We start from the raw sequence: 19,394 nt of genomic DNA on the forward strand, positions 1-19,394 counted from the left end.
TCTGGGATTTAATGTGTTAATTCAGATGGACGTTTTTTAATTTGTCACTAATTAATTTGTCACTATTTATATTTATAAAAAAAAAAGTTTCAACTTTTAACATTGTATTGATTGGAACTTATTATAACTAATTGATTGTTTGTTGATTTGTTATAACTTTGAGAGTTGAAGGTATGGATTATATGTTGAACAAGTGTTTCATGTGCTTTGTGTTGTGGGGGTTATGGTAGAGAAAGCTTAATTAGGGTAATTTTTTTTGCTTTAGAGGACAAGCTGAGAAGGAGTTTAAGGTTGCAGTTGAAGCAATTGGACGTGTTCAGCATAAGAATTTAGTGAGGTTGCTTGGTCAGTGTGCTGAAGGTGCTCATAGGTATTTCGATATTTAGTTACATCCTGTCCCTCTTATCTTTATTGTTTATGGATATAAAAACTTTTGCCAAGGACAATTTCTTTCAAATGCTTATAGTTATATAAGTGCTTATTTTTGTTTTGACTCTTAAACATGCATGTAATTTAAAATGAAATCATGAAGTGCTATGTAATATACCTTGATACAGAACACTAAGTGTCAAATGAAATCAATACTTGTGAAGACAATACTTATGCATAATAATATTTCTTATTCTACAAAGGTGTAGTGTATGTGACTTTGCCCTTTTAAGAGGTCAACTACAATGATCTTTCTTAGGAATAGTTTATTATGGTTGTTTTCTAATGCTTAAATTTGATGTCTTTAGGCTATGGAAACCTCTAGTGATGCACCCCTTTCCCAAACAATACTCGCTGCCCAAGTTGATCCTACTGTCCAAGCTGAACCTGTGGCCACTCCAACCAGTGCTGAGGCACTTCCACCTAAACCTAAGGATAAAATCAAGGTGTGTGAGGCAGTTGGTGATTGTGGTAGTAATAGGAAAAAGTCTAGTGCTTGGGATCATTTTGAAAAAATAAAGATTAGTGAGGGTCAATTTAAGGCTGTTTGCCATTATTGCAAAAAAACTTATCGTGCTAATAGTAAAGGACATGGTACTACTAATTTATTGAATCATATACCAAAATGTGTTAAGAACCCTAATAGAGTTTCACTTAAAGGGCAACAAACCTTAGCATTTGAACCCAAGGGGGAAGGGTTTCAGCTTGTACCATCAGCCTTTACTGTTGAGGCTTCTAGGAAGGCACTTGCTGAAATGATTATAATAGATGAGTTGCCATTTAGGCTAGTTGAAGGGTATGGGTTTCAAAAATATTCAACAACCTTACAACCTAAGTTGCAAATTAGGGAAATTCCATCTCGTCAAACTGTAGCTAGGGATGTGATTGGCATTTATGGTGTTGAGAGAGAGAAACTAAGGGAAGCCTTGAAAGGTCGTAGGGTGTGCCTTACTACGGACACATGGACTAGTATTCAAAATCTGAATTATATGTCCCTCACATGTCATTTTATTGATGATGATTGGAACTTGCATAAGAGGATTCTGAATTTTTGTCAAGTGGAGGACCATAGGGGGGAGACTATAGGTAGGAAGATTGAGATGTGTTTGCGTGAGTGGGGTGTTGATGGCATATTCACCTTAACAGTGGATAATGCTTCCTCTAATGGCACTACCATTAAATTTTTACAAACAGTAACTAAAGATTGGAAGGGGACTGTTTTAGAACATGAGTTCTTGCACATGAGGTGTTGTGCACATATTCTAAATCTGATTGTGGGAGATGGTTTGAAAGAAATTGATGCGTCCATTGCTAGGGTGCGTGAAGCGGTGAGGTATGTGAAGTCCTCACCAAATAGAAATCAAATTTTTAGGAGTTTTATGGAGAGATTAGGTATTGAGTCCAAGTGTTTACTAAGTCTTGATGTACCTACTAGGTGGAACTCTACCTATCTCATGTTAGATACTGCTGAAAAATTTGAGAAAGTGTTCCTAAGAATGAACTTTGAGGATGATAGCTATTGTTCGTACTTTTTGAACAAGGAAAATAGTGGTGGTTTGGGAGCTCCTTGTGGGGTTGATTTTAAAACTTGTAGGACATTTGTGGGTTTCTTGAAGCTTTTTTACAATGCAACAAAAAAGTTTTCCGGTTCATTGTATGTTACTTCAAATACCTTCTTTGATGAGATGTTTGTGATTCCAGAGAATATTGCTCATTTAATTAAATCTGAAAATCTTCTCTTGAAAAACATGGCAACTAAAATGGAAGCTAAATTTGAAAAGTACTGGGGGAAAGGGGATAAAATTAATCAGCTTTTGTATGTGGCTGTGGTTCTTGATCCGAGGAAGAAAATGAGGTTTTTGAAGTTTTCTTTTTTTGAAATTTATGGGGAGTCAGTGGCTGATGAGATGGTTGATTTAGTGAGGAAGACCATGGATAGGTTGTATGATGTTTACTCTAGGGTTGATTCGCCAAATGGGGTAGTACCAAGTGAGAATGAGAGGACACACATGGAAGGTGATACCATTGGTGGTAGTAATCCATATGCGATGGTTAATTCACGATATGAGCGGTTTTTAGAGGCTGAGAAGTCTGTAGGGTGTAGCAATGAGATTGAAAGATATTTGGCTGAAAATTGTGAGAGTAGAAGGGATGTGAAGTTTGAGATTTTGGGGTGGTGGAAAGCCAATTCAGATAGGTACCAAGTGCTGTCCAAAATGACTAGGGATGTGCTGGCTGTACCTGTTTCTACAGTTGCTTCTGAATCATCATTTAGTACCGGAGGGCGCATACTTGATCCATTTAGAAGTTCACTCTCCCCTCTCATGGTTCAAAATCTTGTTTGTGCTCAAAACTGGCTGCAAGCCCATGTCCCAATTTCTTTTCGCAAGTCAAAGGACGAGGTTGAGGTCTTGGAGGATGAATTTCATGAATTAGGTAATATGTTTAACTTCCAAACTGCTAGTCTATTAAGTGTTATTAAATGTGTCATATACTTGAGCAAAATTTAATCCATTGTCTCAATTTTTTCTTTTCCAGTTTTAAATCAAGCAACAACAGCAGCAAGTTCTAGTTCCTGCTCAAGCAAAGGTGGTACTCGTACCACCATTAGTATTGATGAATGATCACAGATTGGGTATGTTTCTGCCCTTGTAATTTTTGTTCATATGATCCTTCCCTTTTGGTTATTCTGTAGCTAAATATTTTTTTCCCCATTGTATTGTAGGAGGAAGGAATGTCGCATTTTGTAAAGGAGGCAGTTTTTTTGGATATATTTTGAAGTTTTTTGGTAGCTTTTCTAATTATACATGAACTTGTCTTGCTTATAAAAAGGAAAACTTGCATCAGTGTAGGCTTTCCTTTTTATAAGTTATGGACTTGTGAACTATAGATAATAGAGTAGTTCTTTATTGCTTTAGGAAAGCTTTTTTTGGAAATACTTAATAGTATTTCATAATTGTAACTAATTATATATACTGCTGGGAATATTGCCTAATGCTTTGGTAGTTTACTGCCTTATCTGCTGCCTCAATGGCTTTGTATATATATATATATGGAATTATGAAGATATGGAGTATTTTTAGTAATGTTGGCTACTGTGTGATTCTGGATATTTGTTTGATGTATAGAATGGTTGGTAGATCTGTGTTTCAGATTGATAGATTGATGAGTAACAGGTGGTAACAATTTGGAAAATATAGAAAATATTTTAGTAACAGGTGTTTCAGATTGGTACTGCCCAGGCCTTAAAGGCTTGGACAATTTGGAAAATATTTGTTATTATGTGTGGATGAGTAACAGGTGGTAACAATGCTGCTTACTGCTTAGTATTAATTTGGAAAATATTTGTTATAATTTGGAAAATATTTGTTTGATTGATGCTTAGGTTTATAATGCTGTTGATGTTTAACAGTTCCCAGGAAAATATTTGTTTGATTGATGCCTAGGTTTATAATGCTATTGATGTTTTAACAGTTCCCAGGTTTTACTTTTGTATATTTTTGTTCACAAATGCAATACTGTTCTGGCCAAATTCATACAGATGTAAGGAGTATAAATCTGGAGTTTTGGTCAATAATTGAAGGCCCAATTTAAAAGAAATTAAGTAAAAAGCCGGCCCACTATTAATTCCTTGAAAAGCCCAATAATTTTTGCCAAAAAGACCCAAAAAAATTGAATCCAATAAAAAGGCTAAAATTGATCCAACCCGCCAATCCGATGAATCCGACCCGTTTCAACCGATGATCCGACCCGGCGGATTTAACCACTATTTTGGTTGGTTGCGGGCCAGTTTTTCAGTGACCCGACTCCATCGGGTCGAGTGTGGGTTGGGCCCAAACCCGGGCTGACTCGACCCGTGGACAGCCCTAGTCACGACGATTCTTAATAGGGATTGATAGAATTTGTGTTAGAAGATTAAATGAAATATTTTTAAAAACTACGATTTAGATGAAACATTTTGAAAGTTTAAAATTAAAATGAAACATACACAAAAATCTAAGGTTGAAAAATTAATTATATCCCTTATTTATTTATTTTTTCTTTTTTGGTCATATTGAGGTGTTTGTTCCCACACAAGTTTTTTTTTTTTTTTTTTTATTTTAATAATTTTAAAATTTTCTGGGGCTATGAAACATCAAAATGAAAGCATATTATAATTTTACAAATAATTGTAAGCATCATGTGGTCTTCAATCAAATTGGACATCAACAGATTACAAATGGGGTGTTTTTGGGGGAAAAAAAAACTTAATATTAATTATTAAAAACAGTGTTATAAGGAAAATATTTTGGTGAATAGTCATTTTCTGAAAATTTTGTTTTGAAAACACAATTTAAGCATTGAAATTTTAAATAGACTAGTCTTCAAAATAATTTCCTCACAACCCTATTTGTAATGATTATATATATATATATATATATATATATATATATATATATATATATATATATATATATATATATATATATATATTAATTTTCCAAAAAATACCCTCAACAGATCTATTTGTAGCTAATTAAGGAAGTGGTGCTCAAAAGTTCTATGAGTTTGCTCACTAGGAATTTATGATTTCATCTTAGTTGTGCGTATGATGATATTAATGAATGCATCCACCAAGTAATGATTACAACTGGTTATCAGTGTGCTGAGATTTCCTGTGTTTCTATTGCAGGTGTCATCACCAAGTCATCTGATCATGGTTCTAGTGGCAATGATGCCGAGGCGGTGAAGAGCTGTATTAGAACAATGGAGTTTCAGTACCATGAAAAGGTTGCCAGAGAAATGGAGAGGGCAGAGTATGAGGCCCAGTTGGCAGCAAAGGAGGCTCAAAATCGTCAGGATAGGGAGCAATATGCTCAGGAGAAGTTTGAGCTAGAGCAGCGACTCAAGCATTTGGAGGTTGAGTGGCAGAAGCTACCTTTTGAGGCCAACAGAGATAGACTTAGGAACGTTCTTGTTCCACCTAATTATGGGTATCCTGCGCCATCATCAGCACCATCAAGTTCTTCTCAGTTGGGAGTTTCCAATCCTCGAGGATCATGGCATGAGGGTGAGGGTTCATACCACCATTTAGACACCACTTCAGATATTTCACAGTGTCCTGGCCTGTTGTATAATTCTCAAAATCAAGGTACCTCGAGTTTAGTCACGATGGACTCGGTTCTTGCGAATGAGTTCCCTAAATCTCCTGTGACTCCACCTCCTATGACAACACCTCCGACCACTCCACCCCATATGGATCGGGATTACCTACAGCAGCAAAGAGATCAGGATTTCTACCAGCAGTTGTTTAGCTATGATGCTCGGCCAAGTATGTTTTAACTTCTTTTTTTTATATATATCTCCTCTGGCATGTAAATAACACTAGATGGTAATCTGTGCTATGCATGCAATTACTTTGAGATAGAATGTACACCAAACAATCCTAATATGTGTAATGAACTAAACCCAGATTTGTGATCATGGCTGGTATGTTACTATCAAAGTTCAATTTAATACTAAAACGAACCAAAATACAACCGAAAGCAAATAATCCAACAATTCTTTAGTAAAACAGAGCATTCATAATTTTACCTTTTTCCATTGGATAGAAAACCGTCAAATACCACATTATCATAGGCATCTAGTGCATAATGAGAATTTAACATGTATCATGTACAATTTTTTCCATCAAAACTTAAACATTTAACATGAGAATTCTAACTCAAGGATACCCAAAATCATCTCATAAATCAAACAATAACATTTTCTCAAATTATTTATATGTACACAACCCCTTAAACAACAAAAAAACTGAGTTTTAACAAGTTTTGCAAACTATAGTTATTTCAAAACATATCTATCCAAAAAAAGGAGGTAAGTACATTTCGATTACTTTTTACATTAATGACTTACCGATCTAACAAACATGTCAAAAAGAAACTACTATAGAAAATAAGAGTGCAGGGTTTTGGAATAAATGATCTACACTGGAAGTGATGGATGATATTCATTTATAGTTGTACAAGCAGGGCCATAAAAGATGGTTTAGAGATACAAACTCGGCGGTTCTTGCCAGAAAACTAAGGTAATACAAAATCAGCTATGATCTGTCATTGTTGGTCAATGGACAATACTCTTCTTGAATCTAGCATTGTTTTAGCTGATGTAACGATCTGATGTGCATTAAATTTGGGTAGAATGAGGCAGATTTTCGAAGTGCATATTGGCAATAATGCTTTGCATGAGCTGCGGCAGAACTGCTGCAATGTGCTGGATTGGTGTTGTTGAATACGTGACTGATGCATTGATTGCTTTGCGCTATAACTCCCCCCTCAAATTGACAAAGGGAGGAGGGTATCACTCCCAACTTGTGTCAAAAGGATGAAAAAGGAGTCTTAGAGAAATTGCTTTGTAAAAAAATCTGCCAGTTTAGTGTTGCAGACGAACTTAGTATACCCAGGGATGGAAGCACATACAGGCAGAGGGGGGCTGTGGTCCTCCCCCAATTTTTTTAAAAAATATTAAATAGTATGTATATATTTCAGATTTTAGAACATAAGCCTAAGAAAAATTACATTTACCTTCCTCAAGAAAATTATATTTGCCCCCCTTGACTTCAAATCCTAGTTCGCTCCTTGAGTATACGTTTTCACAGGCAAAATGGTAATCAAGTTATGTTTTGCGTTAAGCATGAAATTCGGGATTAGTAGACTGTGGATGGCCATGGCTCGTGAATGTGCAACTAGCCCAATCAGCACTAAAGAAAGCATAGAGGTCAAGATGAGTATCTTCGAGTAGATGAAGCTTGAAGTCTTGAGTGCCTTGAACACATCGAAGAATGGTTTTAAATTTTTGCATGTATTGGACCGAAGGAGCATGCATATGTTGGTATCCTGTATTGACAAAAATTAAGCTGAGTGTTTTTCTTGGCATTGAAGTAAGTTAATCTTCCAAATGCAAACATCTTAGTCATGGCAAATATGCTTGTGACATCCTCCACCGTGCACAAATATTGCCCACCAGTAGTCTAATCTCATTTTAATCAACTTAATGTATAACATTCTCTATGTTTTTGTTTATTGAAGCAAAGTTGCAGTTCTACAATACCTAACCATCACAAGATAATGTAGATTGCACAGGCCTTTCATGGCATCTCTAATGTTAATGTGGTTGATGAAGGCACTTAGCAATGGGGGGTTACTTCTCTGAAGACGGATCTATGCCTACGCATCAACACCACTAGTCCAGTGCACAACTATTCCACCATCATCGGAAGAAGAGTTCATACTTCATAGATCTCTGGAATGAGATAAAACTTCAGGCTGGTATGTCAAAGGTCTTGTAGCAACTGACACTTTCGTGTATTTCCAATAGAGACATATGGGTTTAAATGGGCTAATTTGCCAATGGATACATTTAGGGCTCAACTAGTACCTTATGATATTCCAACAATATCTAGGATTCAAATCTTTCGTTCCCATTGTTGTAACTAATTATAAAATAAAAATCAACATGTAACCTTTTTTTTTTAATCATATTAAACTATTTTTTCCCTTCATAAAAATAACATTTTTTTAGATAAAAATAACAACTTATTTGTTTTTATCTACCAACTATCATCCAGCCAATCTTCATTGTGAATGAGTTATAGTATACCAGCAGTTCCTTATTAGTGTAATTATATCTATCTACTATATATACCAACTGTACAGGGAGAGGCCATGGGCCCATTGGGCCTTAAACCCTAGCCTCGTGATAACGTACGAGACAGGGCCTCAGGCTCGTTAGGCCATGGGCCGTCATCTTGAATTACAACTCATGACGTCCTTGGTCTGAACATACCTCGGTGCTCGACAAACCCCCCCTCCCGAGGATGCTACTTCTCGGGGGTACAAGGCCCCAGCGGTTCAATATTGCCTTGAGGAGTATTGCCGCCAAACAACCTTTTGGAAGCAGGAACCAGTTCCAATGCCATTGTCACAGTCCCTAACGGAACCTCCACTAAGACCACTTTGAAGTGATGGAATTGGACCCCTATCTCCACTAATAGTCAAGAATAATCATAACATTTCCACTTGTCTCAGGCTATAAATAGGAGAAAAGAATGAGGAACGAGGGTTGGCAATTCTGGAGAGAGAGAGAGAGAGAGAGAGAGAGAGAGAGAGAGAGAGAGAGAGAGAGAGGGAACTGAAAAACAACCAGATTAAGAGATGAGAGTGACAACGAGAGGGAAGGTTTTGTAGAAAGAAAGAGAGTATTTGGGTTACAAATCATAGGGTCACCCATAGTAGGAAACCCAAAAACCCACAATACAAATAGATTGTAAGCCTATTATCAACTGATTTTTTGGCTCGTACAATTGGCGCCGTCTGTGGGAATCTCTTACAAAGCTGTGGTTCTGCTGAGACCAGAACGAGAAAATGTCCGAAGGTCAGTCAGGAGTTACGCTAAAAGTGGCTTTGAAAGGTCTTCTCGGGGATCTACCTAGTGAGAAAGAAGGCAAAAGAGACACGAAGATAGGGAGCATGAGCGGGAAGAAGAGCAGTCCGACCTTGGAGATAGGTCATATCAGACTCACCGGACAATGTCGAGCACTTCAGAGCGTCAGCGTGTCGATGAGAGAGGCGAGGAACTTGAGTGATTACGAGGGTTGGTGAGAGATTTGGAGTTGGAAGCGAGAAGGAGGCATCAAAGGAGAGTTCATGGGGAATGCGAGGTAGGGTCGGCCAATGTGGGAGGTCGATACGGAACCGGGTCTCGTTAGTCCAGTCCCCATTGTTACTAGGATCGCTCACAGTTACGGGAATATGCATATATGGGTTCAACTTCCCCCGAAGAGCGATGGCCCCAGAATGCCGCCATGGACACCATGAGCCGAGCCTTATGCCGAGCTGCTCGATCACCATTCTTAGGAGATATTGAGCAAGCCCCTATGCTGAACAGATTTACGTGGCCGCCGTTTAACTCTTACGATGGAAAGACAGACCCAATAGAGCACATAAGCCATTATATTCAAGTGATTTCGTTGCACGCCCATAATGATGCGTTGATATGTAAGGTGTTTCCTTCGAGTCTCGGGCCCACTACATTGAGGTGGTTCAATGGATTAAGGAAGGGCTCGATTCACAGTTTTGCCGAGCTAATCTAGGAGTTCGATGTCCAGTTCATGACCTGCAGCCAAGTACCACAGCCAGTAGACGCACTGCTATTAATGAAAATGGGGGCCAGAGAAACCCTTCGTAACTACATTAGCCGGTATTGGGAGCTTTACAATGAAATCGGTAGGGGCAACTAGAAAATCGCGGCAAGCACCTTCCGGTTGGGATTGCTCAAGGATTCCGAGCTCTGAGAGTCATTAACAAGGAAGCCTCCAGAGGATATGAGGCAACTGATGAGGTGTATCGAAGAATATAAGAAGTTAGAAGATTACCGACTCTAGAATAAAGGTAAGGCCCTGATTGTAAGCAATCCCCAGCGGGTGGTTTTCAACCCAGGCCCTGAAAGGATTTAAAGATTCAAAAGCCGAGGGCTTGGGTAGGGGAAGTGAATGTGGTGTCTAAGGAGCCGATGCACAAGATTGTGGATCGAATCAAGAATGAGCCATACTTCAGATGGCTAAACAAAACGGGGGGTGACTTGTTAAGAAGAAATCAAAACCTGTACTGTACTTACCACAAGGATAAAGGGCACACCACCGAGAAATGCAGAGTGTTAAAAGATCATTTGGGGTAGTTAGTCAAGGCGGGATATTTGAAAAAGTTTGTGGGCCTTAGGAATCAGGAGACTAGGCAAGATGCTCGGCCGCGAGGGAATCCTCTTTCACCTCCGCTAGGAGTGATAGAAGTCATTCATGCAGCCCCTAGGGGCATGTTGGCTCCCAGGACAAGGAATGTGTTAGCAGTGGTGCCCATAGGAAGTTGCACGGATGAGTGACCCACCGAAAAAAGGTTGAGATACACTTGAGAGACTATAGCCTTCGACAATGATGATTTGGAGGGCACGATTCAACCACATGATGATGCTTTGGTGGTTACGGTTCAAATAAATAGTTTCACAGTAAAAAGGGTGATGATAGATCAAGGGAGTGATGCCGATGTGATGTATCCCGACCTATTCAGGGAGCTTGGACTAAAGAAGGAAGATCTCTCCAAGTATGATACACCCCTAGTGGGGTTTGACGGCTAGATGGTGATCCTAGAAGGGCAAATTTCCCTTCCTATAAATATGAAACGTAAGGAAGTAATGGTAACCTTTATAGTGGTCGTGTCATTTTCTCCATACATTGCGATCTTCGGCAAGCTATGGATTCACACAATGGGAGCGGTACCGTCCACCTTGCATGTAAATGTCAAATTCTGCACCGAGCAGGGTATCGCTATAGTGCGAGGTAATCAGCAAGTGGCCAGGCAATGCTTGGTAGCCGCAGTTAACTGGGAAATCAAGCAGAAATGATCAACCGAGGAGGCTTCCTTATAGCAATCACAGGAACCCCAAGCAGAAGCGGGGGCTAGTGGCGCCGAGGATTTAGTAAGAGTGAAGATACTACCAGATGAAGATAAGAGTTTTTTGATAGAAGCAAGTACGAAGGACGAGGTAAGGACAGAGATGCTTTTGTTTCTTGTGTATAATATAGATGTATTCACTTGGAGCCCATACGAAGTGCCCGGGGTAGACTCCAAGTTAATAGTTCACAAGCTTAACGTGGACCCACTGTACCTTCCAAGAAAGCAGAGGTCAAGGAGATCAGCAAAGGAGCAAGTCGAAGCTGTCAGACAAGAAGTCACAAGATTAAAGGAAGCGAGGGCTATAAAGGAGACATTCTTTCTGAAGTGGCTTGCGAATACCATGGTGGTGAGGAAAAAGAATGGCAAGTAGAGGGTTTGCATTGGCTTTACCGTTCTGGACCAAGCATGCCCCAGGGACCCGTTCCCCATGCCGAAGATTGATCAGCTGGTAGATGCCACTTATGGTCACCTGAAGATGAGTTTTTTGGATGCTTTCCAGGGCTATCTTCAGATCGCCCTAGCCGCCGAGGATCAAGAGAGGACAACATTCATCTCCCCTGATGCTAACTACCATTATACGGTAATGTCGTTTGGACTAAAGAATGTAAGAGCCATATACCAACGAATGATGACAAGGATGTTTAGAGATAAGATTGGGCGTACTGTTGAGGTATACATAGATGACATGGTGGTAAAAAGAAAACGGGAAAAATAGCATATTGACAATCTCAAAGAGGTGTTCAAAATACTTCGATGACATAAGTTGCGCCTCAATGCTGATAAGTGTGTTTTCGGAGTAGGGGCTGGCAAGTTCCTGGGGTATTTGATCACTGACTGAGGAATAGAAGTCAACCCCGATCAAGTCGAAGTCGTAAAGTGCCTCAAATCGCCGAGTAGTCCGAAGGAGGTTCAAAAACTGACCGGCATGTTAGCTGCCCTTAATCGGTTTATCTCCAAGTTTGCTAGTGCACGCCACGAGGAAGTTGCCCCACTATTTCCAGGCTTATACCATTTATGTGCTAACTGAATATCCCTTGCAGTCATTACTAAAAAGGTTTGATTTCATGGGCTGAATAGATAAATGGGAAACTCGGCTGAGCTCTTTCGCCATAAGATATAGGCCAAGAAGTTCGGTGAAGGGCTAGGTCATCTTATGAATTATCTTTCGACATAAGATTTTGTCGCAGAATTTTCCTCAATGAGGGAGGTGGAGGTGATTTGTCATATCAACGTCCGCCCTTGGAAGGTATATGTGGACGGTGCTTCCAATGCAACGAGGGCTGGGGCTGGAATCATCATCATCACTTCAAAAGCGATAAGGCTAGAGCATTCTCACAGGTTGGGCTTTAGGGCCTCTAAAAATGAAATCGAGTACAAAGCTTTGATTGCCGAGTTGAGAGTTATACGGGATATGGGTGCTCAAGAAGTTGAGATTTACTCGGACTCTAGGTTGGTTGTTAGTCAAGTACAAGGCAGTTTCAAAGCTCAGGACCCCCGAATGAAAGAGTACTTACGAGTGGCAAGGCAAATCATAGGCCATTTTCTTAAAGCGAACGTGACCTATGTGACTAGGGGTAGAATTGACATGCGGACTCTCTGGCCACCATGGCGTCATCAATAACTTAGGAGATACCTCGGCTAATCAAAATAGAGCTCATTGTAGAATCGAGCATTAACACGGTGATTGGCGTTTCAATGGCAGCACTATCCGAGCCAGCTGGATTGACCCAATCATTGATTTTTTGGCCGAAGATCGGGTGCTAGACAATGAAAAGGAAGTTGGTAGGGTACGCAGGGTAGCCGCTAGGTATTGGTTTTCGGCAGATCAGAAGTTGTACCGAAGGTCTTTTGGAGGACCATATCTTTTATGCTTGCGTCCTGAGAGAGTTAGCGAACTTTTGACGAAACTCCATGAGGGGGTGTGCGGCAGCCACGTCGAGGGATGCACATTGGCACACCGAGCAATGACCTAGGGATTTTGGTGGCCACAAATGTAAAGAGACGCTGTTGAATACGTGTGGAAGTGCGAACAATGCCAAAAGCACGCCCCGTTGATCCACCAACCAACAGGATCCCTGAATCCCGCCATCAGTCCTTGGCCCTTTGCACAATAGGGGCTAGACATTGTCGGTCCATTCCCTAGGGCCACAAGCAATCGCAGGTTCATTCTTATGGCTGTGGACTACTTCACCAAGTGAATGCAAGCTGAGGCATTGGCTAATATCCGGGATGTAGATGTCAAAAAATTTGTGTGAAAAAACATATTTACAAGGTTTGGAGTTCTAGAGTCCCTCGTGTCTAACAATGGGTTACAGTTCGACAGCTAAGCCTTCCGTAAGTTTTGCAGCGATCTCGACATCAAAAATAGATATTCCACCCCAGCCTATTCGTAGATCAATTGCCAAGCCGAAGACGTCAACAAGGTGATCATGAGCGGGTTAAAGAAAAGATTGGAGGGTGCGAAGGGTAAATGAGCTGAGGAGCTTCCAAGCGTTTTGTTGGCATACCGCACAACCCCTAGAAGGTCCATAGGAGAAACCCCTTTTTCCCTAACATATGGAGCAGAGGCCGTCATTTCGACCGAGGTAAATCTCTACAGTGCACGGGTTATGGGGTTTACTCCCATCCATAATGACGAATTAATGGCAAGGCAGTTGGATTTGTTAGAGGAAAGCCGAGAATCAGCAACAATACGTTTGGCCAAGTATCAACAAAAGTTTGCTCATCGTTACAACCAAGGCATAAGGACAAGGGGATTCGGTGCTAGAGACTTAATACTGTGGAAAGTGGTAGGAAATGCGAGACACCAATGCGAGAAAGTTAGCCCTGACCTGGGAGGGACCTTACAAAGTGACCGCCATCGCTGGCGCAGGGGTATACTATTTGGAGAACTTAGACGAACAACCACTTCCCTAGCCATGTAATGCCCACAATCTGAAGAAATTTCACCACTAACTTAGTATAATGTTGTATTTGCACATTATTAATTAATACGAAGATGATGTTTATCCAGCTGGTGTATATATACATATAATACCGTCGTTTGTTAATTCATTAACCCGGTCAAAAAACGCGAGGGGAATAGAGGCCAATTATCCTAAGGACGAAAACCTGCTTCTCGGTTCGATCCTGATCACCGAGTAGGTGAAAACCTTATGTTAAACTACCCTTAGGACAAAAACCTGCTTCTCTGTTTGATCTTGATCATCGAGCAAATGGAAACCTTACGTCGAACTATCCTAAAGACAGAAATCTGCTTCCTTGTTCGATCCTAATCACCAAGCAGCTGGAAACCTTACGTGAAACTATCCGAAGGATAGAAACCTGCTTCTCGGTTCAATCCTGATCACCGAGTAGGTGGAAACCTTATTTTAAACTACCCTTAAGACAGAAACCTGCTTCTCGGTTTGATCCTGATCACCAAGTAGGTGGAAACCTTACATCGAACTATCCTAAGGATAGAAACCTGCTTCTCGATTCGATCCTGATCACCGAGCAGGTAGAGACCTTACGTCAGACTACCCTTAGGATAGAAACCTGCTCCCTAGTTCAATCCTAAATCACTGAGCAGGTGGAAACCTTACGACAAATTATTAAGGATGAAAACCTATCCCCAGTCCGATCTTCGTCACCAAAACAGGACGAATGTTATCTAACAAGAACCCGTTCCCGGTTCTGTTATGAATACCAAACGCATGAAGCCTCCCTCAGATTAGTTAGACTACTGAATTCGATCTCTTGGATTCAATCTGAATCACAGACAAGGATATTTACCAATGTTAAGCTTTCCTAGATAAGTCAACATACGTTGAATTCGGCTCTTATTGTCTAGGATGCAATTCTTTCTAAAAATAGGCAACCCCGTCATATCGACCATGGTCAATATACATACACGGCTATAATATCTCCTTGTGAAAAACGATAGTTAGGCTACCCTAACACTAGAATCATGTATAAATACAAAAACAAAAACAAGCAAGCTGAACACAGCAGAGAGAATAACTTGGAAACAGTTCGATAAACTCTCATAAATAAGATTAAACCAAGTGTTCGTCAACCATGTCTAGATGATTGATAAAGGCAAATAGAAAAGAAAATCAAATCATTGTTCTGTCACCACACCCCGGTGACCCTAGGCAATCCAAACAAATAAAAGCATAAACTAAAACAAGAGTGGAAAATAAAAGTTAAAAATGCATCAAACTATAGGATCGGTGGACAGGACATGAACTACATCACCGGCCTGTTGTCTTGAGACATCCTCGGTTGGCTAATTGGTGGGTGGTTGCTGCACTGGTGCATCTTCGGCAACATTGAGGTTGCTGGTAACTTCGAGATCAATACTTTCCACATAAGTATTAATCGCTCGCACCAGCTCCCTCATGCTGGGAGTATCCTTCTCGTCAACGATAGCAGCTTGACTCTGAACGAGGTGGGAAGGGGCCGAGTATGGGATTTGCTCTGGATTCCTCAGTGGAGAATCTTTGGCCACCCCCATTACTTTAAGGGTTGCCAGCCACCCCTCTCCGAACCCGTGAGACTGGGCTTCTTGAACGACAGGCTCCACGGAGTTCTCAGCATTTGCAAAACCTTCATTGTACCACTTGTCCTCATAGGTTTCAAAGGTTGCTGTCAGGTCAACTATTTTGTCAGCATTAGCCTGGTTTAGGCTTTCTTCCTCTGCCAGTTTAAGTTCCACGCTCCCAAGCTTGGCCTCCAGCTAAGCCAACTTCTTTTCTGCCACCTCCCGAGCCTTCTTAGAGGTCTGAGCCCTTTCTTTGACAGCCTCAGCAGCCTGACCCTTCTCCTTTGTTGTGGCAGCCACAACATCCTTAGGGCCTTCTCTCGTTCGGCATCCTCAGCAAACTGTTTCAGCCTCTCATCAAGAATGTGAGTAAGCTGTGCAACCTGATATTGTAATAGTGATTAGTATGGAAGCAAAGGGAATACACACACATAAAAATAAATACGAAGCTGAGAGAATTACCACTATAGTGTGCCATTGTAACCGTCTAGTTAGCGACTCCTTGTCCCCCTTCAAAAAGAAGTGAACATCCTCGAGCAGCACAAGGCCGTGCCCCAGACTCTGGGCCATCCACCCCCCATGACCTTGGGCCCAGGTCCTCAAGTTGGTAGATGCTGGCAGAATCCTGTCACCGAATTTGAAGGTAGGTTGCCAACCCACCTCAGTCTGAGATGAAGATGCTATGCTAGTGCCAACCCAACTAACTTGGGGAGTTAGCCAAGAAGCACCCTCCAGCTCCCGGATTGTGATCCCGCCCTGAGGAAGGGCCTTCGTTAGAGCGCCACTTGGATCCTTAGGCAGTTGTTCGGCAACACGTTGTCCCTTTTTGCCACGACCAACTGGGGGAGGAGGGGTACGGTCCTTGTCTTGAGGCTGAGGCTGAGCTGTGGGACGAATGCCGGACAAGAACCGCTCAGCTGTCATTTTTCGCCTTGTAACCATCTCTACGTCTAGGTTGGCTTTGGTTACTCCTAGCTTTGTTGCTCGGACTTGAGCTTCAGACTATTCAACAGCTACGTGGACTTTGCGGCTTAGAGACACACGTTCGATAGATTCATCCCTCACTGGTGCAAGATCCTTCGCAGTAGTGTAACGGGGGCCAAGGTCTTGAGCTTCACCAGTGGTGAGCGTAGGTGGGAGGAAGTTTGCATGCTGAACGTCTATAGAAGTGGGCTATCTACCAACAACGCTTGGCTGAATGATTACCAGGTAGTATACACCGGGTTGACACCAAGTATCAAATGGGATGCTCGGAGTTGTCCATCCTTGTGTACTAAAATTTCTGACCTAAGTATGAAGTTAAGATATCTCATATGCAGGAGTTTGAGGTTTGGTTGAAATCTTCCTCCTTCTGTAACAAATCAACAAATAGACTAGTTAGCATACACGTAAATAGCTAAGTAAAAGATTCTAATTTAAAGCGAATAAAGGTTCTCTGTACCGCCAACACTACGCAGCGAAAATAGGCAAGGGAGTTTATCGGTAAGCCAATTGCTGCTCACCCGGACGAATTCCCTCACCGAGTTCTTGTTGGAATTGGGAAGGCATGATATCAGCCGTACTCGCATATCCCTAGTTTTTCGGTAGTAATCGGTCTTAACTTTTCCGCACAGACGACACATGAAGTTAATATCATGGTGGTTTAGTTGCAGACTAAATATTTGATTTAACCTACTAACATAACTCACCACTCGGTAAACATTGGGGGGAGTTAGTCAGGACATAAGTCATAAAATCTAAGGGTACTTCTAATAAGAGGGTCCACCGAAAACCTAATCCCACCCTCAAGAATAGCCATTAAGGGGAAAAATACTATGTTTGAGCCGGAATGCCTATGGAGGTCGATATCGCCCTCGTGACAGTAGGCGATATCAACATCTCTAAGGACATTAAAGGCTGCTTTAAAGCTAGCCAAGGACGCTTCAGAAGAGAGGAGGTGAGAATAACCAATTCCTATACTCAAAAATCAAGGGTAGACCAAAAGAAAGAAGATAGAGTAAAAGAGAAAAGATGAACTTACTGTGGGCTCTAGGGAACGATGTTCTAGGCTGGAGAATGTGTACACGAGATAAATGTGCTCAGCAGTGAGGGAACTGAAGAGGAGAGGATGTAAAAAGTGAAATGGGAAGTCAGGAGAAGCTATTATAGAGGGTAATGCATTTAATGAGGCAAGAGGTAGGAAAAATCCCTTCTAACCCTTTTTGGTAACCCCCCTACACATGCGAGTGCGGTTCACGAATTGTCAGGTTATAATTATTGACGTGACAACCTGGCGTAGCGCTACCTTCAAGAAGGCTTTGATAATCATCTTGTCCACACAGCAAATGATGCTTGGGATTCTCGGGGGACCATCAACGCCACTTAGATTATCCTTGATTCATTCTCGGTGATCTGGCACGAATCAAGGGGGGGCTATTGTACGGGGAGAGGCCTTGGGCCCATTGGGCCTTAAACCCCAGCCTTGTGATAACGTACGAGATAGGGCCTCAGGCCCGTTGGGCCATGGGCCCTCATCTTGAATTACAACATATGACGTCCTTAGTCTGAACATACCTCGGCGCCCGGCAAACCCCCCTCCCGAGGATGCTACTTTTCAGGGGTACAAGGCCCAAGCGGTTCAATATTACCTTGGGGAGTATCGCCACTGAACAACCTTTTGGAAGCAGGAACCAGTTCCAACCTTTTGGCAATTCTAGAGAGAGAGAGAGTGAGAACTGAAAAACAACCAGATTAAGAGAGGAGAGTGACAATGAGAGGGAAGGCTTTGTAGAAAGAAGGAGAGTATTTGGGTCGCAAATCATAGGGCCACCCATAATAGGAAACTCAAAAACCCACAATACAAATAGATTGTGAGCCCATTATCAACTGTTGTTTTGGCCCGCACACCAACTATTATTAAAAAAAATTGGATACATGGAATAAACTCATGCAATCATAATAGGATCGATGAAGAAGAGCATGAACTCCTAGGAGCTCAACCCATCTTTGATAAGCAACTTCACAAGATGAAATGTATGTTGTTGTCATACTAATTTTTTATGATTCATGTATTTTTCCATGAGCACAATTGAATTTTTTAGAGTTCAATTCCCATGCAAGTCTCTCTCTATCAACTCTATTTTTAATTTTTTAAATAATTTTTTCTTCGTCCAAAATTTCCATATATTCATTATACGATTAGTTATTTCATTCTAATTAACTTTTAATCTTTCTGAAAATACTCATTTTTATTCTCATATTATCACCATCTCAATGTATTAAATTTTTCCGTAGTTGTGTGTAGTGTTACTATCAAAAAATTAAATCTCCTTTATTAGTTCAAAATTTTAAATTTAATTTTTTTGATAAATAATTTAATTATATTATTTAAATAACTTATTTAATTTACATATACTTTTCTACCAAGCCGTGCATCATATGGGCATAACACTAGTGATATTTAATTCCTCAAATTTAGTACAAATTAAACCTTAATCCTTAACTTGAAAAAGAAGAGATACTGAATTATAACAAAAATTACAAGTGACCTTTATTATGTACAGGTTAATTAAAAATCATGGTATAAATTAGAAAAAAATCAATTTTTTGTACCTATATTTTAGGGTATTTTTATTTTGTTTTTTATGTTTTGAAACTTTAAACTTGGTCCTTGGATTTAAATAAAAATTCATTTTGGTCTTGGCCGTCATCTCAATGACAGAAATTGTTTACATAACTAACAATTTCCAAATCTAGCATACTTATGTGGCTTATAAAAATAATTAAAAAAAATTAATTGATAGGCAACATGGATAGATATCATGTTAGAAGCATTGATTTAACATGGATAGATATCTCATTATGTTTTGGGACATAAAATCATTTTAAAATAATTTAATTATTAAAATAAGGAGAATTAGACTTTATATATACACACACACACACACACACTAAAAGCCAAAACTCAAAGAAAA

General features: G+C 40.5%; 2 protein-coding genes across 2 annotated transcripts; both read left to right on the top strand.

Annotated features, from left to right (window-relative positions):
• The first annotated feature begins 420 nt into the window (after positions 1-420).
• LOC142632011 (zinc finger BED domain-containing protein RICESLEEPER 2-like) lies at positions 421-3,460 on the top strand. Its single transcript, XM_075806435.1, has 3 exons — positions 421-2,865; positions 2,968-3,064; positions 3,155-3,460. Exons 1-2 carry the CDS (start codon positions 741-743, stop codon positions 3,051-3,053), a joined length of 2,211 nt encoding a protein of 736 aa, XP_075662550.1. The 5' UTR covers positions 421-740; the 3' UTR covers positions 3,054-3,064; positions 3,155-3,460.
• A 1,589-nt stretch (positions 3,461-5,049) lies between these two features.
• On the top strand, positions 5,050-5,751 carry LOC142631352 (uncharacterized). The gene has a single exon (XM_075805493.1). The coding sequence runs from the start codon at positions 5,050-5,052 to the stop codon at positions 5,749-5,751; it is 702 nt and encodes a 233-aa protein (XP_075661608.1).
• Positions 5,752-19,394: the final 13,643 nt, after the last annotated feature.

Source organism: Castanea sativa, chromosome 4 (genome assembly GCF_040712315.1).
Source record: "Castanea sativa cultivar Marrone di Chiusa Pesio chromosome 4, ASM4071231v1".
In the NCBI taxonomy this organism is placed as follows: domain Eukaryota; kingdom Viridiplantae; phylum Streptophyta; class Magnoliopsida; order Fagales; family Fagaceae; genus Castanea; species Castanea sativa.